This window comes from Melospiza melodia, chromosome 9 (assembly GCF_035770615.1).
Source record: "Melospiza melodia melodia isolate bMelMel2 chromosome 9, bMelMel2.pri, whole genome shotgun sequence".
NCBI classification, from domain to species: domain Eukaryota; kingdom Metazoa; phylum Chordata; class Aves; order Passeriformes; family Passerellidae; genus Melospiza; species Melospiza melodia.
Genome location: NC_086202.1, coordinates 24540241 through 24564099, shown reverse-complemented (window position 1 = coordinate 24564099; position 23859 = coordinate 24540241). Strand labels below are relative to the sequence as shown.

Genomic DNA, 23859 nt, shown 5'->3' with positions numbered 1-23859 from the left:
CAAAGCTGTTAGAAGAGGTAGTACTGCTTTCAAAAAGCTGCATGCATGTGGAAGGAACTATATATATAAATGCTTCAAGACTTGATGAAAATAAGTTACTTTAAAATAAAATTAAAAAGTAATTATTTCTGTACATTCAAGCTCAGAAGACCACAAAAACTTTCAAAATCCATGCTTTCCACACTCACCCTACTCTTCACCATCATCTTCTCTAGTTCCTTGCTGATCTCAGTAAATGTTGGTCTTTTATCAGCTTCTTGCTTCCAGCAGCGCAGCATGAGGCTGTACCTGGGACCCGTCACAGGGTGGAAAAAACCCAAACTGTTAGAAATGGCTCATGCTTCTGCTCTAATGATTTACAGCACTGACCTTAACTGTGGCATGAAGGCCATCCCCAAGTACATCAATCTCTGCTGTGAGGACTGCTAAATGTTCCCTGGAATTAACAACTGACACTCACAACAATGGGCTTTTATTTTCAAGAGTCTCCAAGAGTTTAAATGATGATGCACTTGGCTGCCCTTGAAGGACTGTAGTCTCAGGTTTCACTTTCTCAAGGGACCACCTCAAATGCAGGGCAGCACGCCAGATTGCTACTTCACTTTGTATAGGACACTGAAGAAATTCATGAATCAAACTGAAAAACTCTGCTGTTATACCAAAAAGCAGAATTTTGGTTTTCACTTGCTCGAATTCTTAAGTTTCTGTAACTTTTTGCAGAAACTAATGTTTGCCTAGCCTATTTGCAGAAACTAATGTTCTTTTGATGACTTCTATTATTGTTCTTTTGATTAAACCTATATTTATTCTCTCTTTAATTGCCTTCTATAGCATAGATTGTGGAAAGGAAAGGGAACAGAACTAAAGTGTTATAGTTGAGTGACTATCACACGGACATGGGCAAGTTCTGGAGCGTGACTCTCCAACCTGTGCCATTCATGTAGTTTTTCTAGCTCAGCTGTTCTAAGGACTGAGGGATCTGTCCCCATAAGTGCTCTAATGGTGGAAACAGTGGGTTATGAGAACTACAGGAAGCTATTGAAAAGCACCTTTATCCATGATACCTCTCGTACTTGACTGCGTACGGGAGAGAATTCAATTTGAGAAAAGCGGTCCTTAAAGTGGGCTTTCGCAAGCTGTCAGAAAAAATTCTCAGTAAAACAGAATAAAATCTGAAAACTCAGAAAACCATGATTTAGTTTCAATTTAAAAAATCCCAGAAACTCAGATGTGGTCAGCTTGCCTAAACTAATAATTATCAATGACATAAAATGTTTGTGGAATGAGTACTCCTCACTGAGATGAAACAAAGATTAGTATTATACATTTCTTAGATGATATTTGCCAATCGTTCTTGTAAACTGCTACCCTCCCCTAAATTTGGAAATACTTAATGGTTTTCTCTGTATGTCAAAAAACCTATTATTTATTTAAACCTTTTTTTCTCAGCCCAGATGTGGTCAAAGCATCATTCCAACTGAAAATCAGTCAAAGGAGTGGTCACAATGTTTAAAGCTTGGGAACTTTCAAAATACCACAGCCATGATCAAATTTGCAGGCTGAACATAAAATCACACCTCATCTCCAAATGCCATGGAAGATCACAGACAAAAGATACTTCACACTGACTGTGTTTTAATAAATCAGCTAACAAATTATGAAGTACTTCCCAAGCCTTGGGCTTATCAAATGACAGAAAATAAATTTTTATCTTCAAGGGTGTAGATTTCTGGGCCAAGGTACCATTTTTCCTCTGGAAACTTATAGACAATGACTGTGCATTGGAAATATCCATTTCAAATACACAGGAATATCCGTTTCAGTTGCAGAAGGTACTATGACATTTTCTTGAATATTTCAGCTACCACTGTGTTTTATGGAAGTTTCCTCCTTCCCGCACCCTCAGAAGTTTTAAATATACAAACTCTTTCAATTGTTTGGCAAGCATGTTATTCAATAGCCTACGAATGGTTTGGATATAGCTGTAGGCATTCTGTGGGCAATTTTTTCCCCTCACTTTACTGTCCATTAATTTCATGACATTCTTTAAAGCACAACATATTTTGACTATATCTCTAAAAATACAGAATAGTATTTATGAGCTATTTATTTAAACCTTTTTCATCAAGTATATTTATTAATGTTTTCTGAATCTAATCAGATCAAGAGTTACTTACATTTCTTCACTGCAGTTTTCTGGTCTCTCCATTCTATAGCCAGTTTTTAGGAGGTTAAAGAGTCTTTCAGGAGCAATACCTGGGTAAGGATTGCCTCCTAAAGTAACAATCTCCCATAGCAGAACTCCAAATGACCATCTGAAAAAGACAAAATGAGCTTTTAAATAGAGTGGTATGTTTCAGGAGCTTAGTGTGCATTTACACAACAAATCTCCTTTTAGCATTTTCAGAACCCAACAAAATTCCAGACACCTCATGCCAGAGCAGTTGTTCAGATGCAAGCAGTGCATCTTGTTCCCATGTGCATTGAAAAGGTTAGCAACCAAGAGAGGAGAGAAAACAGATACCCCTCTTTTATCCATTGACAAAAGCTAATTATACCCTGGGAAGATCCATCTTCTCTAGACAGCAGAAAGAGGAAGTCCTTCCTCTGGTGGCCCAGACCAAAGACTTGTTCCTCTGCTGCACAGGGCTCCTGCAGCAATCTAACCACCCTAATTAGCTCTTGTATTCAGAAATAACTCTAAATTAAATTTACAGAGTTACCACAGGACTGGCTTGCTGTCTTGACTATGAGGCAACACAATGTGTTTATTTAAATCACAAGTAACACCTTTGATTTCAGCTGGTCTCTTGGGCCATTTCAGTGACTCAGGACTTAATTTTCTTCTAAGAGTTGATGAAAGAGGAGGAAAGAATTTCCTCTGGAAATACCAAATGCCTAAAATGAACTTTGACACAGAACAGAAGAAACAATTTTCTGAAATGAACAGAAGAAATTGTGACTTTTTAAACCTACTTTACTGCTGAGCTCAAACAAAAAGAGCTTGCATAATGGGTGAGAAATATTTAGATAAATTAGTCCATTTCTGGAGAGCAAGCCAGGAGAAAAGAGGCAAAAATGTTTTTCTTTTCTAACTGAAAGGCTTTTTGAGACACAAAGAAGCTACAAATCACCATGAAATCTGCTCAACTGACAACTGACAAAATCTGGATGTTTGAAAGGAAGGAAACCAGCCAACACTGGGGCTGCTCAATGGGATGCATCTGGAAGCAAAATTGCATACGATTTATTAAAATGCTGGCTTTGGGCAATTTCTCTGTAAACTCCATTTTTAAGAAAATTTCAGGAAGTGTTAGACACCTACTGCCAAACCAAACAGCCATGTCTAATTCCCTATGAAAATTCCATCTCAAAATGTTAGCCAAATACCTCACCTCCTGTCTGACTCCCTTCTACCTGCACTTCTCACATTTTAAAGAACAAAAGTAACCCCAAAGGTACAGCAATAAAACTTCCCAAATTGTCAGAGAAGTCAAAGTGACTCTCACATGGTCTCAAGTGATATGCTGCCATTCTTCTGCCTAATGCCATTCGCTGAATAAATTTTTAATCACTCTGCACATTCTTGAAAGCTTATGAATATTTATAGCATTTTCATATACTTTATTAATATTTCTCCTCATACCATTTTTGAAGCCAATTATGCTCTGCCATCAGGCTACAATTCTGTCCATGATTAATTCAAATAAACTTTGGAGCATGGCAGGTTTTATTTCTAAAATCCACTTCTGCTTCGGAGGAATTTTACAGACTATGGAAGGAGGGATCATATGAACAATTTCTTAACTGAAGTTGTTCAGTAAGTGAACAAATTAGAATAAATGCTGTAGAATGCTGCAGTATTTTCAGACTGTTATACACATTAAGTACCACAGGAGGACAAATGAGGGATGAAGAATTTCCCACTGTATTATGTTTATTGCAGAATAAAAGCATTATCACAAAAATCCAGGAAAGAAAAGTATGTGAAGAGGAAGATAGTAGGTTAGCTTTCCATTGATCTCATAGACCTCTGAAGCAAAAATAGGGTTTTTGTAAAGGCTGGCAAGTAGTCCTGTTATTAAACTCTGCTAACCACTAACTATACAGAACAGCTTGAGAAGAAAAAGGGTGGAAAACAGAAACAGAATATCAGAAAAAAAGGGAATGTTGGAATGGTTGAGGGGTAATATGTTCACCTAAAATATAACTTCCCCACCACAAACAGAGAATATCCATAAGATAAATACTTTCAGTGAGTGAAATTATCTGAAGTAACAACAAAGCAAAAGGAGTACTTCACTGATCAGTCTGCTGCTCTGAAATGCCACCGTGGAACCTGGTGCTGGAGAGGATTTGCTCTGCAGCTCTGTGTGTGTCAGTTCTGCTCTGCAGGAACCTGGCTAAGTTAGGAGCTGCTGTACAGCACTCCTGGATTATTCCATGTACAATGACACAGCAGAGGTGAGCAGAGGTGCATGGCACAATGCTGTGCCCTCCTGAGGCACCCCCAGGCAAGCTCTGCATGGAGATGCTCAGGCAGCCCTGGGAGGCAGGGCAGTGACACAGCACCAGCACATTGTGCTGCCCAGGGCTCTGAGCTGGCCTGTTTGATGCCAGCTGGGCAATCTCTGCATGGTGCTGGATCCCACTGACAGCAAACACGCTTCTGGGCTTCCTTAATAGCACCCACCAGGAAAAAGGAATGGGAGGAATGCTATTGGATCCAGATGATCAATCAGCAATCAAAAAAGAGGCAGTTACATGACAACACAATCTGTTCTGCCCCAAACCACAGTGACAAAACTGAAGAAATTAAAAATATGCTTAGAAGTTTTAAAAAGAATTTTAATGATTCTTTGGGAAAAGTAATTTTAGAGAAGCAAGTCAGCACAACGGCTGCTCTGAGGAGGATAGGAGACCCAGAAAAACCTGTATGCTGACCTAAGTAAAAGTGACATTCTCCCAAGAATTATCCCTATTTTTTCTTTTTCTTACTCCAATGGATAAAAAGTAAAGGAAAATACTTTGGAAATTCATTTTGTAAGGAATTGCCAAGGCATGCAAAATATTTTTTTTCACTAAAACTGCTCTGACCTGCAGAGAGAAGAGTAAAAGTGAATGGTAATAATTTTAGAAGTACAAATCCAAAGGTACATGTTCTGACATCCTGCTACTATCAAAGTGTTTTTCCCCTGAAAGTGCAACACGACCCAAACTGGCATTTTACTCCATTTGAGTGTAACGGCAAACTTAGGAGGTATCAAGATGCTACCTAGCAGAAAATCAGGCCTATGTACTTCTGCTTTTACAGTCCTTCAGAGGTTTTTCTCCTAAATAAATAATCTTTAGCTTTAGAGTCTGCCTGGTGACTAGTCACAAGCATCGTTCACCCCAGAGAGAAAGAAATGAAAAGTATCTGATCCTGAATTGAAAATGTCTACAAACACTCTTCTGCCTGGCCCGTGCTTGTCAGACATGGGGATAATTTAGCTGCGGTTGCTTTGCCTCCTCTTCATCAGAGGTGGAGATTCCAGCATATCCATCTTCAGGGTCTCCGTTTCCCTAATCATGAAAATAAGCTTGTATCTTGGCACTGAAACTGGACAGAGTTGACTGGAGTTCTGTCATTCATTTCAACGGGAACAGAGCTCAGACATTAAATTCCGCTTCCTTTCTTCCACTCCATCCCTCACCTGCCACTCGGTGTTACAAATGATGAACAAAACAGAGAAGTTCAGGTATGACCATTACCTGTAGCAAACTCTACTTATTCGTGTCTATATTCAAAGTCAAACATGACACATGAACAGATCAACCCCTGCTCATTTCAACAAGAATTATGTACATAAATACCTCTGATAATATTTTATTCAGATTTAATTCAACAGCAAAAATCTTGGGCATCACTGCCAGTTGATGATGCCATCCAGACTTTTTCATGTTTCTTTGCAAGAATAATGGCTTTGGCTCCTACACACCTTGCAGTGCTCCCTCCCCCAGCTCCATCAACAAGCACACAAACCAGAAAGCATTCAAGAGTTTACACTTACACATCGCTTTGTGTTGTGTAGATATGGTCAAACAGTGACTCTATGGCCATCCATTTCACAGGGATTCGACCCTAGGAGGTAAAAAAGCAGTAATGGTCAGAAAAATAAGTTTCCAAGTGAAAAAACAAGGTATTTATCCTCAAAATAGTAAAACAAGTCTGTCCATACTACAGCACTTGCCAGTGCACCTAATATTTGGCAATTTGTAAGAAAAACAGTGAGAATAATAATTTTAAGTGTCTTAAAAAACTAGTTCATGTCTTTTTACACACTTCAGCAATCTAATTACGTGCAATAAGCTGGTGTGGCCTTTTGCAGGTGGTCATCAGTTTAAGTCAGATAAACTCAACTCTTCTCTTAACAAAGAGCTCTGAAAATGTGCAGATGCAAAAATGATGAGGAATGATGGTTAAAGAGGAAGAACTATCTCATTTACACCAGGGACGATGCATAAATAGAAGCACCTGGACATTACAGATACCTCTGGTTTCAGAACTGAACCTGGACAGTCATATTTGGTTACTAGTTTCTAAGTGGAATCTACAAGTTGCTATTTTTCACTGGCAGAAATTCACTGAGAAAAATCTGAGTAATCCACCCCAAATATTCATGAAAATCTAGGTATGCAAAATTTTCCAAGCTGTTTCGTAACCTTCCCAGTATGATTAGCATTCATATGCCTTACTTCTCATTCTCATGAAATCCATATATATAGTATTTCAGGAGGATTTGAAACTTCCTCTTCCTTCTCAAATTCTTCTTTTCCCTGTCTCCCCATCCAAGCAGACAGATGCTTGTTAGGATCTGAATAATACTACAGTGATGAGTGTCTCAGAAGTAAAGAGCAAATATCCACTCAGTACCTCATGCCCCACCAAACAAAACTAAACTGCCAAACTGCCTTTATGTATAGGTTTTACTCTTAAAATACAGAGCAACTGGTAGAAATCATTGTAAAAACACATCCATCAGAAGATAGCTAAATTAACATGCAATGCCCTTTTACATAAAATCATGACTTCTCGAAGTTTTTTTTTTCTTCACAAATCATTCTGACTTACGCAACATTCACACAAACTGGCCCTTAAAAACAGAGAAAGCTAAACTAAAAATTCATGGTATTTATGGAAATCTTTTCATAAAATTTTAACGTTTTCACATGCAAAAAAATCCTGCTGGCAGCTCCTTCATATTAAGCCATAGAGGGAACTGAACCACCACTGCTTATTTGACACAGTCAGTGGGAAGCTGTGCTCACGAACATCACAGTCTAGCCCAAGACTGACTTGTGGAAGTTGTGTGGAACTTGATATAAATTGTCTATATATTTTTCAGGTCTTCGGTATTTTTAGTTTATATTTTAAATTATAAATAGGAAGAGAGAAAGAAAAAAAATGGTGTTTTTTGTTTGTGCTCTCATGTAGTTTGATGAGGAACTGGATAAATAAGGAGTGGAATGAGAAGACTGGATAAATGAGGAGTGAAGAGGTAATAGTTACTTAAAGATGATACATATTTTACATATTTACATATATATATATATATATGTATTTCTATCCCACTGGTTGAGCTCATGCTTTTGCTTCATTGTCATTTTTATTTCTTAAAATAATTATCTTACATTTATAAAAACAGCCATTCTCCTTTTCATCCATGCTCAAGTCCCACACAGTATAAATTAACTTCCTTGATCAGGCAATAATTTCCACTACTGCTTTTAACACACACTGTACCTTGCTCCTCTTTACATAGGAATCTTCTTCATACACATCACGAGAGAGGCCAAAATCAGAAATCTTCATTTTGCGCCCTTCTGCCACCAAGACGTTCCTGGCTGCTAAATCCCGATGCACAAGCTTTTGGAAAGAAACAACAGGAGAGTTTATGCTTGTTGTGGAGGAACCAGCTGCTTGCTCCATGTCTATCACAGGCTGAGATGAGCCCTGGCTGCCCTACCTTCATTTCTGCGAGGTACTGCATGCCTCGGGATATCTGCCAAGCAAACGAGATCAGGTCTCCCATGGTCAAGGCCCTCTCATCAGGGTTATCCAAATAACTGGAATTCCTGTTGCCATCACTGCTCACATAGCTCGGGCCAACTTTTCTACTTTCCCTGAGGAAACTGCGCAAGGAGCCGTATTTGGCATATTCCACAATTAAATACAGCGGGCCTGAAATAAACACACACACAGGTCACTAAACAATTCACAGATAACCATTTTAGGGGTCTTTTTCAAACAAGTCTCTTCTAATCAGCACATTGTTTTGGACTGTCAGAGGATCCAGACACCTCTGCCCTTTATGTAAAAAACACTGAGTCAGCCATGAAATAAGAATGTTTTTCCTTAGATCCTCAATGCAAAGAGAATGAGCTTCAGGCTAAATCAAAGCAGAATGCTGGCTCTTGCCTATAATCCCTCATCTAGATAATCTGAGACCAAAAAACCAGACAACCTTCAGACAAATTAGATCTGTGAAACAGCCTAACTTAGAAAACTTTAAAATTAAAATCATCCTCTTGAGCTTGTGATACTGAGCTCAAATAATCTGCTAATTCCAGCACTGTGTTTAAGGTGCCTTTTGATAGCATTTCGAAACATTCCACCACTACAATCCATTAATTTCTCCTCCCCATTACCCACATGAATAATACCTACTCAATAATACCTACCTAATGATAAATACATTTCTGTGCTGTATCAAAGCCCTCCTACCTCATACACTAATGAATTAACTTGATATTTATTAAAAGCCTGTGACTCAGTAACATTTCACTTCCTCTGGGATGAAAAATACATTGTACTGAAAAGAAAAAAAACTAACCAGCCCCACTGGCTCATTACCTTACTAAGACTCAGAGATGACTCACTCCTGAATTTGATTCTCTGTCTACAACAAAAAAGTGACATTTGCAACAGAACTGGGTGGGCAAAGAAGGCAGGCCCTTGCCCAAGGTTCCAGAATCCATGCTCTGATTTTAGGCTGCACAACTGCAGATGCAAAAGGAAGAGAATGCTGCCATGCCTCTTCACTTAAAATGAGCAATTCCTACACACAACGAAATTTGCTTCATTGGCAATTTATAATACATGTGTCTGCAGATTTTACCCCTTGTTGATGACTGTGGCTTTTAGAAACCATTTCATAATGGTTTCTAAAAGGGAGAGAACAGTTTTGAGACAGTGGCAGAAAACTGAAGATCAACCTAACTATCCAGCTATCTTCATCTATATATGGCTGTAGCTGTCTATTTACATTGTTTGGTATAAGCAACAACAACAATAATGAAAACTTAAACTTGAAATATAACTCATATTTGAGAACACTGATTATTAACATACCATAAAAATATGTATTGATTGGAAGAGAATTTGTAGGAGACTTGTTAATTTAAAATAACCCCAGAATCAAAATGTGCACTGAGGAAAACCCCAGGAAGAATGTTTAGTTACATTGAATTAGTATTTCCCTTTTCTTTCAAGTATTGTTTTTTAATATATCCCTCTTTTTTTTCAGCCAACAGCAAATTTCAACAACTATCAAGTAGTTGTTGAAATCCAGCAACAAACTGCATTTCATTTCCTTTCTGGATGGTTTCATTTTAGTAACAAGCTTTTAGTATTTACCATCTTGACTGCAGGCTCCATAAAGTTTGATGACATGAGGATGGTTGACTTGTTTCAGAAGGTTGAACTCTGACAGGAGATCTCTCAGCTCACTCTGCGAAGCATTTTCTGCAGAAAGTGACCAAACACACAGTTTTGGTTAGGAAAGCATCACTCAAGAGTTCTCTGTGTACAGTCTGAAATATGAGATCTGCCATCTCTCCCAGAGTTAGCAGGACGTTGGAAAACTCCACACTTCCCAACAGGAGAGAAATTTCCCCATCTCTGGTGTCCTGCAGCCATTCACATCAGAACCAAGTGAATGTGACTGCTGCTGCTCTGGCTTGGTAGCAGCCTGCTCTAGGCATTGCTCTGCCCTGGTACTAATGACTGCAGAACAAGGAGGGCAGGCAAGAATCAGGAGCAGAGTCTGTAATGTCCTAAAGATGCCATGAAATTATTACAGACCTTTTCTGGTGTTATAAAGCAACTTCTTAGGATGAATCAGTGCAATAAAAGCTTCAGAAGCATATGAAAGCCAAGCTCTCACACTGATCAAATAAAAATAGACTCACTCACTCCTTCTCCTAAATACATTTTCCAACTGAGTTAAAATCCACTAATCTACTGGTTTACTCTTGCAGCATACACCCAGATTTAGAGTTCAGAAGCTAAATGTACAGTACAAACTGATTTTACCAGGGAACATGTATGCAGACTTCACTGATGTCAGTGAGAATCATGCGGCAACATATGGCAAAACAGGCTTTCTCAGCCTTTCAAGTGCTTTGCCTGTTTGCAGAATTCTTCAGACTGACAAGCTTCCTCTTTGAGTGCACTGGGGCTTGAAGATCCCTAGTCATAGAGACACCATAGGTCAGAGATAAACCTTCCTCTTCCTCATCCTTAATCTCTCTGACACACAGAACCAGCCTGGACAGTTCCTCAAGTGTCATTATTGGGCATTGACAAGGATGTGTTCATCCTGATTTAAGGATAATAAAAACAAGTTTGGCTTCTGCTCTTTGGTACTGTACTGTGTGCTTTTTTCATAAAGGCTGTGAGCACCAAAGGATTTATTTGCCTATTCACGTGTGACCAGTTTGACCTCCTTATAAAAACAGTTATTCTGCTCTACTGTTATGTTTGTATCAGAACTACACATTTGTATCTGCCTTATATTATCTTGCAGTCAGAATCTGCACTCAGAGTAGAGAATCTTCTACTGCAGGGAGAACAGTATCAGCTGGTCTCTCACTACTGATAAAGACTACAAAAAGCACATTTATGTAAAACAAAAATCAAGAATGTCAACTTAATGCCTGTAAGAAAAGTCCTATTTTTGTAGTTCTGGAGCTGTGTGATGTGAACAAACCATGTACCATGCCTGTTTGTCTACCAAAAAAAAACCTCAAATAGAGACATTTGCTCTAAAGCTTTAGGCCACTCATTTTAACAAACTGTGAATAATTTGTATTTGTGAATTGGTTGGTGTTTTCCCCTTTAATTTTATTGTAATGAGGGTATTCTTATTAGGTAGGAGGTCAAATTTAATTAATATGAGAAAAGTGGTAATAATGAGCTGAAAAAAGTTACCTATCTGTTCCTTTAAACCTCCATCCACAGCTCCAAGACTATTTTGGCTCAGCCCATTGCTCCCTGTACCCTCCACAGTACCTAACACCAAGTCGTCACAGTAGGGAGAGTCCTGCCCTGGTCTGTTCTTACCCAGACTGTGCCCATCCACCCAGCTCAGGCAGGAGAGCTCTTTCCTGCAATAAGAGGCAATAACATTCTGGTGTGCCTAGCAGTGCCCTTTAAAGATCACTCAGTGTATAACAGCCCCAAACACTTGGACAAATGACCTGTTCTGCATCTGGTACAGGGAAAGAATGGGTGGTGCTGGCCTGATCCAAAATAACTGCCCTTTGTCCTTCCTGGCAGCACTGCAAAGGCCACTGAAGCTAATGCACTGGTCCTTATGCTTCAATTGTCATGTGTGAATAGTAAAGTTAAGCCAATAATAGCACATAAATATTTGCAGAATGACAAATGCTCTTCACAGTCAAGCTGGAAAATAAAATTTCAGGTGACTATCTGCAATTTAATTTACATTACAGAGGGATTCATTAGAGCCTGAAGTATTACTGTAAATGTCAGATCAATTTATTAAAATAAGGTGCTTAAAATAAAGGTCTACTCCTTCACATTGTCAATTGAGTCAATTCTGTCCTTCATAATAGACAGGGAAAACTGAGTGTCAAACCATCTGCAAGTAAAAGCAACATTCTTACCACTATGTCTTAGAATCTGAACTGAGTCACATGTTGATGAAAATGTGCTAGAAAAAGCAGTGTCACTAAGTGCACAAATAAACATGAGATGAAACAGTGACTATTGTACTGACAACGTAATACAATGCAGGTCATTATTCAGTATTACAAGTAAGAGTTCAATAATCTTCACTTCTGAAAAATCCTAGTTCCTAAACTTCCTCCATGCAACCTACACCTCTTGCAATGAAAGCATTCACTGCATAATGCATTTACTTCTTAGGTAAAGGGGTGGGATATGCACATCTTTCCTCTCAAGGAGGAGCAAATGTGCTTTGAATGTAACAGAAATGGAAATGAGAAGAATAACATTTTCCTGTAATGACATGATTTTACTCGCAAGCAGCACTGAATGGTTCAGTGCAAGGTCTCACATTAACATCTTAGCATTATCTAGGCGTACTTTGTTCCCCCCAGGTTTAAAGTCTTAGGGTAAACTGAACACAGCAGGAGACAGCACTGGGTTATTCAAGCCATTTTGACAGAGCTCCTAGTGACTGAAAAGCAAATCAGAAAGCATAAAACTAGACAGAACTCTGAATCAGGAGAGGAAGTTAACAGGTCTGTTCTGTCTCTTCATAGGATTATCACATGATTTATTTAAAAAGCTTTGTCCATGGAAACTGGATAGAGGAAAAGACTCAGAAAGCTTTAACAAACCTTCACAATATTCCCATCACTGCCAAACAGAATTGAATACATTTGCTATGTTAAGACAGAGGCTCCTTGCAGATCATGATTTAGAATTTCTTACTTGGATCAATGTGATGCCAACTGCTAAAGTCACAGATCTGCAGATTGTGACTGTCAGAATGCATCAGAATGCTGGAAGAAAGAGAGGCTGTGGCACTGCTGGGTTTTTAGCTGACCTTTTGCTTTCACACAAGCCCCTCTTCAAATCTATGCAGAGGTTACCAGAAATAGTTTGCAAACTATTTCAAAAGCCCCAATGGCAGGTACCTTTCAGCATTTTCACTGCCACAGTGGTATAGCCAGCCCTTCCCTTAAGTCGGAATGCTGTCGCCTTGACGACCTTTCCAAATTCTCCTTCTCCAAGAGTCTTGCCCAGAACTAGGTTCTTCCGAGGGAACTCCCACTTTGGATCTTCCTGCAGGAGAGAAAAGAAACCCTGTGAGATGAAGCAAGGAAAGGAGAAGATATTCCCAGGAATAGGTGCACTTGAGCGTGCAGTCTTTGGTTTCTCTTTTTATCAGTGAGTTCTTATAAAAGCTTCTGGGTATCAAGGTATTTTGCAAATCTATTTTCCCTTACCTGAAAACCTTCAAAACAGGCTGTACAGGTAGTCTACGGAGAATGGATTATATTTACAGGTCTGGAAAATTGGGTACAAATGAAAAATGAAGTGATACAGGATAAATCCTTGCCTTCAGAGTAACTTTGAACATGTGACTTTCATGGAGAAGTTTTACTCACAGAATAAGGCTTTCCCTTAAGAATTGATCACAGACAACAATCATCTACTTACAAAATTAGTGCTAATAAGCTCTGAGGTTGCAAAATTAGGACAGATGTACAAACCAGACAAGAAACTAAAGCAAACAGAGCACAAGGTCTGTGAAAACCTCACTACCTAACACTAAAATAGATCTGATGCTGCCATATAAAGCAGCAGTGTTTCTCTACCATGCTGGCACATGAAAACACCCCATCTCACAGAAATCCTGGATAGCGTGTGATTCAAAGCAGGAAAAAGTAAAGGTATGACAGTGTGACTGGGCAAAAGTCCTTAAATGTGGGCAAAACTCCCACACCAACTGATATCTACAATGTGTACATCAGAAACCAGGAAGTCATCTCAGGAGGGATTTTTCTGTAATGTTAAAACTTAGCCTTGTTGTAGTACTTTGGCACATCACAGAGTGTTAGATGGTTAGTACTTAGGTGGACAGTGTTAAAAGTAAAGCCACAGTACTGTCAGATTCAGTTACATCAGTGAAAATCATTGGCTTAAATTAACTTCAAATGTTACACTGTATTCAAGCACAATAAAAAAGGAAGAATGTACTGGTCTAATACAGCAAACTGAAATGTTTATCCAATCCCTCATGAAGTATCTTCATGCACATGATTTCCAGCGCTGCTATTTGAAGGTAATGGGTGATTCCATGAATGGACGGCATGCCTGTAACATCATCTGCATGCACAAACAAGGCTGACACCAAAACAGAGCATGCCAAACGGCACTGTCAGGCTTACGGGTATTTTGAAGGCGTCCACAGCCACCTGGTTCTCCATGGAGTCCAGGGAGGGGCGGCGCACGTTGCTGGAGGAGTAGCTGATGGGGTAGGACTGCGCGGGGCGCCGGAACGTCATCTCGGCCGAGGCGATGGGCGCCTTCGGGGAGTTCTTGTGGTACCGGTGGATGCAGTAGAAGGAAACCAGCACCGAGAGGACAAAGCACAGCACCACTGCCCCTGTGATCACGGTCTTGCACACGTCGTCACACAGTTGCTCTGCAGACCAAAAAGAGCTTCTTAGAACTTTCCTTGGGACCTCTTACTTCTGCACAATAATTCAGTTTTAAAGATGCAAACTATTTCATGTTATGTTTATTATTAGGGAAAATAAAAATTATTTAAAATATCCATTATCTGTTTCAAACAACTGCACAGAAAGGTCAAGGAAAAAATAATGCACTCCTCCTCCTGACACCATGGGTGAGGGTTATCGCTGACATTTTGAAGCTCAGATTTTTCAGAAACTATCAGGAAGCTGGAATTACTTGAAAGTAATAGAAAACATTATTCCAATTCTCCTAGCTGCCTCTGCAAATATCAGGTAAGCCTCACTGAAATGCAAATGCTGCTGGAAATCAAAGGATGACCAACTTGTTTGTCAAGTAGCAATGAATAAAAATGAATCCTTAGTCATGGCTATAAATAACACATTCTGGAAATTTTCAGGCTCCATAGTGGATGCCAAGGTGCCAGTTCCTCACTAGTTTTCTATTAGCAGTCTCTGACCAAAGACATGGCTTATTAACATGGCCACAACTGTAGAGAGTTTTATATGTACACATGATTTATACAGAGAAAAAGATTACTACCAGAACAGCAACTAGACTTACCTTTGATATCATCTTTCTCACAATAACAGTTCTGTCTTGGGAAGCAGTAACAAATCCCATGTCCTGCCTTAATTCCAAGATTTCCAATGCCTTTCCCATGACCACCAATAATGTTTCCACCTAATCAAATACAGACAACAGGCTAAGATTCTTACATGTCGGTAAAGGGAAAAGAAAAGCCTCAGTTTTCCATGGGTTTACCCCAGTATGAATCTGAAACTGAACCAGGGAGCACAGTGCAGGAGTAATGACAGGAACTCCTAAGGGAGATGGAAGACTAAATTATGAAATTTCTGAGATCCTGAAATGGGAGGACCTTGCACTGTTTAAACATCAGTCCTCATTAGCTGTTCTTGAGTTATCCTGCTTCTGATGCCGATTTTCCCACACCTTGGAAAAGTCAGTTCTAGGTATCATTGGTTCCACTGTCACATGGAGATAAACACTTAACCACCTCTGCAAAATGCCACAGGACAGTCTAGTCAAAGCACTAAAATAAATGCCTAGTGCAAGTGATAAAAAAAAAGACCTGCACTATCTAAAAATGCATTATTTAATATTAGTAAAAGAATTGCAGAAACTCGTACTCTTGATTTCAAGTAGTTCTTCATGCAGAGTAACAGCAACTGCATTTCCAAGTAAATATTTTTTTTTCTGTATATGTCATAAAAATTACTATTAGCAGGGACATTTTTATCTCTAAACTGCCTTTATCGCAAAGAGCATTTTACAGGCAGCTCAGGTGGTTAATTTTGGAAGAGACTCTGCTGAGTCACCGCCCTCTGAGCTGACACTTAAAAGCACTGGTGTTCCCAAAAATTCCTCATTATCCTCCCTGCCTCTCCCCAGCCAACTTCCTCCATCATAAAGAAGTGATGAAATAAAGTTTCCATTTGCCACAGAAAATTGTACGCATTTACCTATACCTGCCTATGTTTGCAAACCTGGAAGCAGATGGAAGCAGGGAATGAGCCAGTCCTACCTAACCTGCTCTTGAGCAGTTGCTTACTACATGAAAGTCTCTTGCTAAGAATGCAATTAGGTTGCCTCTAAGTGATAGGCACAGCCACAGCACCAGCTGCTTCAGTTGAGTGCCCTTGAATTCATAGTGTTAGAGTGAGCAAGCAATTTTGGGACTCAAGGACATAGCCATCATAATGACAAATGAATTACAGAAATAAGTATTTTCACAACCTAAAGAATATCCTTGATCTTAACACGTCTTGGCCTATTTATTGTTTGCCATTTCCACAGGAATGTCCCCTGCCAGTAAAAGCTGATAAAATGGTACTCCTGCAGCTCTGAGCTCCCAGAACAAACTCATTTTTTTGTCTGCAAGTATACTGCTTTTGGGCATCAGCCCAGGCTCTCAATTGTGTCAAGTCATGTACACAATTATTCAGCTTAGGCGTTAAAAGGGCTTGCATAACATCCTGAAAACTTGTCTTACTCGCCTGCTTATTATCCAGAAAGACAGTATTTCTTTTGAGCAAAACATTTGATGCATATGTTGTACTTATTTTAGTACTGCAGCCCCTGGCACAAATATTTCCACTTTCAAAATGACAAATTATTGCAACTATCACCAATTGGGAATTCTTTTCAGATGATTAGAGAAGTTACTTGCATTTCCTTCAAGCATTTCTCCCACTTAATGGATTGTTTTTATACACACTGATAAAATAATTATCTATCTGATAACACTAATTTACAATACACAATCCATTCTTCCATGTAAGAAATACTAAGAAGCCTCTTTAGTAATTAATTTTATAGAAGAACATTAAGTTCCAGGCTTTAAGAAAATGCTAGTTCCTCTAAGACTCCATTTTAAAATCTCAACTTGAAGTATATGATGTCAGAGTCAGAAGCAGCATTCAAGAAACATGTGTCTTTATTCATGAATTAGACTGTCAGATAAAAAGATGCACTTAAAAATTATCATCTCTCAGAAGATGGAAATGGCTCAAGAGAATTACACTGTTTTTTCTACCCTGTGTATCTTCAGAATGAATTGTGAACTTCCAGGCATTCATGAGTGGAGTGTAGAAATTTATGGTCAAGTAAAAAGATCCAACACAAACGCATTTAAATTCCTCCTTCATAAATTCTGCTCATATGGGTATCTGTCTGGATCTTCAAATAGGTAAGGCATTGATTCATTCTGATGGCCCCCTGTCTAAAAAGGGCAGCTACATTTCCCCAGATGATCTTTTGTAAACACATTTATTGTAAATAGAAATTCGTTTCTTCTCACTTATTTACCCAGGAGCTCAAACAGGCTGGTTCCTGTCTTACTGTACCTGAGCTAGGAAGTGGGGCACTAATGTGCCTAGAACCTGAACTTCTTCAGCAAGTACCTCCATGGAAAATCACCACCTGTGAATGAACAGGCAGGAGAATGGGCATTGCTGAGAACACCTTACCCCTCCATCAGTCAGCCAGTGGGTGTCACCTGCCTGGCTCAAAAAAGGTCAAGATTCATCCCCATAACCTTAACTCAATTGTATGTTTCAAATTCAAGTGTGACAATGCAGAGATGCTGCGCTTGTAAAAGTATCTACACTTGGGAAAGGGACATTTGAGAAGTAATCAGAGGTTACAGAAAAGCCCATCCTAAAACATTCCCTACTTGTGCAGTCTTGGGGACACACAGCCGGGTCTTTGCCCTCCACCACATCACAGATGCCATCTGGACAAGTCTTGATGCTCGGGGTGCACGTGGAGTAGTTTGTGGTGATCCCTGTTAACAGAGAAACAGCTGCACTAAGACCACAAGGAAGGAAAGTTCATTGTATCTTCTCAGGGCACACTAACACTCCAAACCACAGGTTATGGTGCCTTTTAAAATGAACATCTATGACTACAAACACATGCTAAAGTAACAGGCAAGACAACAAATAAAGGCAAATGGAAGAAACCATTTTTTGCTATCTTTTCTGCTTTTGACAGTCCTCTGCTCATGTCACTTGCAGTTACTGTGAACATGCTTGAAAAAGAGCTGGCTGACCACTCTGAGAGTGAAGAGCAGGTTTTACATCTGAGGATTTCTCTACTCAGTTTCACCCACTTGAATAAGAGGGTTACAAGTGGTTGCAGAGAATGTATGACACTTATGCAGTTTGAAGGGATCAAGCACCGACACACAGTCATTGTTCTGCAAGAGTCGAGAGCTGTCACCAGTCAGACCCGTGCTCCAGAGCACAGAAAGAGACACTGCTCTGTGCTCACTGTCTGCTGGGTGCACCTGCTAGCACCTGCTCCACTCACACTGCTGCAGGCTCAGTTCACTTCCTGCTGGTTTATTTACCATGTTCAGCATCACCAGGGACAAGATAAAGAATGGCCCTTCCAACTTCACCTCATTTTCCTTTTTAGTGCATACTTCATATGGGTATTATGATTATTTTTTTTAGCCCCAGCTTCTATGTAGTTCACCATACCACGTTTTCCAGCCAGAATAAATCAGTTTGTATCTATGGAACTCAAAGGCACAATTACAACCAAGCAGAAGTTTGACTTCACATAATACAAATGTACCTTTCCCACTCCCCTGTCTCCACTGGCATCTTCCTGTTAGCACTCCCAGGCCACCACATTCTTCACATTCAGCACGGTGCTTACTTATAGCACAAGAGTCAGGACAGTCCTCTTCTTTTTTTAAAACTGTTGGGAAAAATTCAGGACAAGGGAAATGAGCACACAAGCAGGTCAGCTCAGAAGAGGAAGTCTGTTTTTAGGGATAGATAGGAAGGAAAGACAGATGAACAAAGCAGTGAAAGACTGAAAACTGACTGACCCAATTATCAGTAAACTTAGTGAACAATTCAAGAAAAGCCCAGGTGCTCCTTCTCTGTGAAATACAAGATGAACAGCAAGCTCATGAAGGCATGGTTATGTCTGCTTGACAGCACACTGTCACTGCCTAGAACTATAGATTTGTGCAAACAAACTGATAACAGAAGAATGGGGAGCACAAATACCTACAGCTTCATACAGAATGTTGAATTAGGGGGAAATACTTAGTTCTTGGGCTAACACAGTAGTAACCCAAAGAGCACCAGCTAGAAATATGTGTTTTCAGACAATATGAGGCTTGTACAAAAAGAAAAATCCACTGCAGGCTTTTTGTTTCTTTTTCTTCAAACCATTTGCTCTTGGCATAGGAGTTCTGAACTGATAAAATGTAACAGAGGTGTTGATCAGGTACAATTGTATGGTTTTGCATAAAATGCAATATAGTTTGCAGAGAAATGAGTTTGTTTCCAATGAAATCCTCCTCTGTGGGTGTTACAGGATGTTTTTAACTTCCTTCCCTGTAAGGGTCAGTCATCACACTGTCCTTAAGAACTTGAATTCAGTGTGACTGCTACATGAATACTAAGAAAAACTATTAAAAATTGTAGAGAAGGGAGAAGAAAAATCAGAGAACAAACATACTTAGGCCATATAGTTCTTTCTTCAAATAGATAGATACACACACATATACCTATAGACCTTTTTTCTTCTTCCACAGGAATATGTGAAATACAAAATAAAGGTCACACATAGACACACACATACACACTAAAGATTCTTCTTAATCAAAGGTCATTATGAATATTATGAATTGCATACAATATCTCACCTTTCTGTACATTAGTTCTTCAAACAAATAGTTACTACAGGAAGGCACAAATCAAAATTCAAAATCCAAACTCTGTGATCCATTATCTTGTAGCTCAGACTCATTTTCATTGTTAATGCCATCATTTTACAGGTCACCCTGCTAATGCACCACCTCACACCAGTAACACTTGCTAATAAATCAGCAGCTCTGACAGGGGTACTTACGAGTCCCCTCCAGGACAACAGTGAGGAGGGTTTTGGTGTGTTTCCTGCTCTGCTTGTCAGTGGCTTGCACAGTGTACTGGATTTCCTTGCACTCAGGTCTGCGCAGCACTGAGGAATTGCTCACATACAGGCTCCCAAATTTGTCCTCTCGGCCTTGCAGAATGCTGACAAGATGGCAGCTCGAGTTGGGGGACAGCAACTTGTAGGTGATGTTTACACCACGGAACTTCATGCAGTTTTCAACGCAGATCTTTCCCACCTAAGCTCAAACACCAACAAAGAAATCACAGACAGGAACAAAACTCTTCACAAAAAATATTTCTTCTCAAAAATATCTGAAATAAAATGGAGCATACTACACCTTGCCAAATTCAGTGTTTATTTGGGGTTTACAGATTTGTTATTTTCCTACAATTGCAGTATGTAAATGCTTTAAATGTGATTTATCCTCAGTAAAAATGAGACATAAAGCATTAACTGTTGTCTTCAGACTAGCAGTGAAAATGCAAAAAGCCTTGACACAGACTCGGTGGTATTTGGTGCCTACTGCTGATGAGCAGCAGTGTTCAGTGGGAACAAGACCCCGAGATTTGGGAAATTCTGAGTTCAATCTCTGTTCTGTCTCAGGCTGACCACTGAATAAACTTTGTCATCCTTGAGAAATCAAAGGGCTCAGCATGAACAAAGCTGAGACTCTCTTCAAGTAACACAGAAATTGCTATTACATAATTTTTATAGTATTAGAGTAAAAAAGTTTCTGGCCAGAAGAGCTCTCTGAAGGCCTTAAAAGGAATAAGAACCTCATTGTTTCCCATTTTCAATTCTAAAATATTTTAATCTAAAAATGAAAATATGTTGGTTTGCCATATTTAAACTTCTGTGTGCCAGAGTATCAAGGCTAGAACACTCCTCGGTCTAAAACACATCATCTAAGAAGCACAGGAATGCAAAGCCCCATCTCCTGTCCAGCTCCTACAGGAACTGATCCAAAGCTCACTTTGGTTTTTCCATTTACAAGAGTGGGATTTCGATCAGGCCCAGAGGCATTGGCTTTCTTTGCAGGGAAAAACCACAATATGAAGGGCGGGGTGTTATTGAAAGGAACTTGGTGATGGATTATTTTCAAATGCTGCAGTTAAGAAATGTTTTCAAGAAACACCACTGCTGGTAAAAGCGTATCTGTACATCTTGGTTCCAGCATTCTTACTAAAGAATGTTATAAAACAAAGATGTTTTTGTGTACTATGACCTCTTCCCACGAACCTGGACTATTTAAGGTCAGAGAAGAAGCCTTTGCAATTCTAGAAGCATACTTTGTTAATAGGATAATCCCACTTCATCTAACTTTTTGCCATTCACATCACTGATGGGTCATTTGGCACCATTCCTGTCAGGATTCTAGGTGGCAGGATAACACAGAAAGACTATTAAAGCCATCAAAAGCAAGGACATTTCTTTCTGGCTGTCTCCTCTGCCCAACATGCTGGGACTGGCAGGAAGAAGACGACAAGATTTCCACTGTTCATAAACTCTGTCTAGACACAAGGTCTAGACACGTCCCTTCCAGAAGCACGTCAGCGCCGCTTTGGTGCCGCACTGCAACTGGCAGGGCTCTGCTGCTGCTCAGATGGTGCTCCTTGCAGGAGGAGAACACACTGATGATCCAGGCATCAACCTTTGCACAGACCACACTGAACTGCCCTTTCTGCCCACTCTGTCACAACTGCTCTTTCCAGGCACCTTTTTCATCACAGTAATTTACTTCAGCGGGGTTGGAGAAGACCCTGTAAATTCAGATGACCCAATAAAATCTGAAGAGCAGATCAGCCAGTTTATTCCTTAGAATAGCACATTGGCCAGTTTTGCTTTCTCCATATAATTAGAGAAGAAGCTATAAAGGCCTCCCTCAAGAAATTTCTATGAGAAAAATGGACTCTCTCTTTTTGCCTAATTCCGCTGAGGAAAGCCCGCCCTCGTAACTTCGCTCTGCTCCGCAAGTTCTGGAGCCAGCTCAGCTCTCAGGTGCAGCAGAGCACAACTCCAGAGGAAAAAAGTAAAAACAGCTACTTCCCCCTTCTCACAAAGGTGAAAAAACAAGTAATGAGGGTAAAGGGTAGTCAGGTTTAACATCAGCTTACAGGGGAGGAACCTACAAATTTGCAGGACTCTCAATAGTTAACATAAAAATACCATTATTAGAAAAAAGAACAGAAAAATCCATCTTTCAAGTTCCAATGTTTAATAAAGTCTGGATAATGATACTGTTCCTCTTCACTGAATTCCAGGAACATTTGGACATATATAACCTCTCTAAAATCTCAGCCAATGTTATTCATCATTTGTCTCAGTAAATGTCAATAGAGCTTTAAGTCCTTTGATAAGTTAAATGCCACTGGGCAAGCCTGCACTGTCAGGCCATGCTTCTGTTATTCAATTCATTTAGCTGCTCAAATAGACAAATGGCATCAGCCCAGCAGTTAATAATTTCTTCACGCTCCTGCATTTTCCTTAGGGCAGGAGACAGTTCAGCCTTCATATTGATTTGGCCCAGTACTTTCCCTGACTACTCTGGCACATCAAGGCTAATTATGCAGCCAACCTTAATAATGTGAAGTGCTGGGGACTAAGCTGCTTACACTGACTTGTGCTCCAAGCTGAGCACACTGTAAATTCAAATCCAGTTTCACAAGTAAGTGGATGACACTTTAACTAACTGAGAACACCACCTCCAGAGCCAGGATGAGTTTTGCACTTCACTGCTCAAGAATCTGAACAAAATCTCTTTGTGAATTTGTGTTTAGGCAGCACAACGAAAAAGATCTCCTCCCAGAAACTTGGAGCTCTTGCCAGCAACAGTTTCCCCTGCTACTACTGCCACCCAGTGAAACTGCACAATTAGTGTGAAATGCCACTGTTTTCAAAGATCCTAAAATTCCTTTTCACATGTTTGACTCTCATGACAATACTCCACACCAGTAGCTTTAAAATTCAACTGGCTTTTTTTGGCTTTGCACCCTAAAACTAAAAACATCCACATACGCTCAGATTTTAAAATGGAAGTGTTCAAGCAATCTAGGGTATGCACAGATAACCATGGTTGTCCAAATTAATCAGGAATTCATTCATTCACAATAATATTGTATGCATTCACCTATATATAAAAGCACGCATACAAAAAACAACCCAACCAATTCATTAATCTAAATTCATACACACCTAACAGGCAAGTGTCCACATCCGTTTCAATTGCATTCATGTTGTGACACAAACACAAGAGCTCTAGATGCAAGAGTTAGACTTGCATGAGTATCTTACATACCTGTGCTATTATTCCTTTTAGGGGAAAACCCAGGTTTCACCCCATCCCCAGGCAACAGGCAAGGGTAAAGCTTTCACAGCCTGGTGCTACAAAAGTCTCAAACCTAACATCAGAAATAATTTGATCTGCACAAAAAGCACAGACTATCCTCCGAAGTTTCTAAACTGACTGCAAATTGAAAAACTGCAGCCACAAGGCATCATGAAATGTCATAATGGACTAGCTTTTGTAGTGGAGCACATTTGGTACCTTTTGCTTATTTAGGGTATTCAGTGCAGACAATGGACAAAATGTCCCTTGTCAGAGTAAAGTCTGTTCTGTACTCTGAAGAATTATCAAGCTGCAACACATTTCATCAGATTAGACATAATAACATGCAATATATCTAACTTCTCTTTTACTTTCTTTTTAAAATTAGCCAGAGGCCTGAAGATTAATAAAACTTAATTCTTGCTTAAAATTCTTCTAATGAGTTGGTTTTCTCTGCAATTGGGATGACCATATTTTAATCTCAGTCCTCCTCTCTGTTACAATACTTACAAGGCATGCTTTCCAGCCCTTGCAGACACAAAAGGGTTCATCACTGATGTTTTTAATATTCACTTTCATAATATTAACTGCATTGAAC

At 39.6% G+C, this 23859-nt stretch overlaps 1 protein-coding gene across 1 annotated transcript in view; it reads right to left on the bottom strand.

The window, feature by feature from the left end:
- Nucleotides 1-23859, bottom strand: part of RET (ret proto-oncogene) — a 77457-nt gene that overhangs the window by 7978 nt on the left and 45620 nt on the right. Inside the window, exons 7-18 of the mRNA XM_063163905.1 lie at nt 19913-20171; nt 18620-18745; nt 17712-17822; nt 15080-15199; nt 14209-14465; nt 12952-13099; nt 9680-9787; nt 8010-8224; nt 7787-7909; nt 6054-6124; nt 2178-2315; nt 189-288 (exon numbers count right to left, since the gene is read on the bottom strand). Of these exons, the coding sequence (XP_063019975.1) occupies nt 189-288; nt 2178-2315; nt 6054-6124; nt 7787-7909; nt 8010-8224; nt 9680-9787; nt 12952-13099; nt 14209-14465; nt 15080-15199; nt 17712-17822; nt 18620-18745; nt 19913-20171 (1776 nt within the window). The remainder of the gene's footprint in view (nt 1-188; nt 289-2177; nt 2316-6053; nt 6125-7786; nt 7910-8009; nt 8225-9679; nt 9788-12951; nt 13100-14208; nt 14466-15079; nt 15200-17711; nt 17823-18619; nt 18746-19912; nt 20172-23859) is intronic.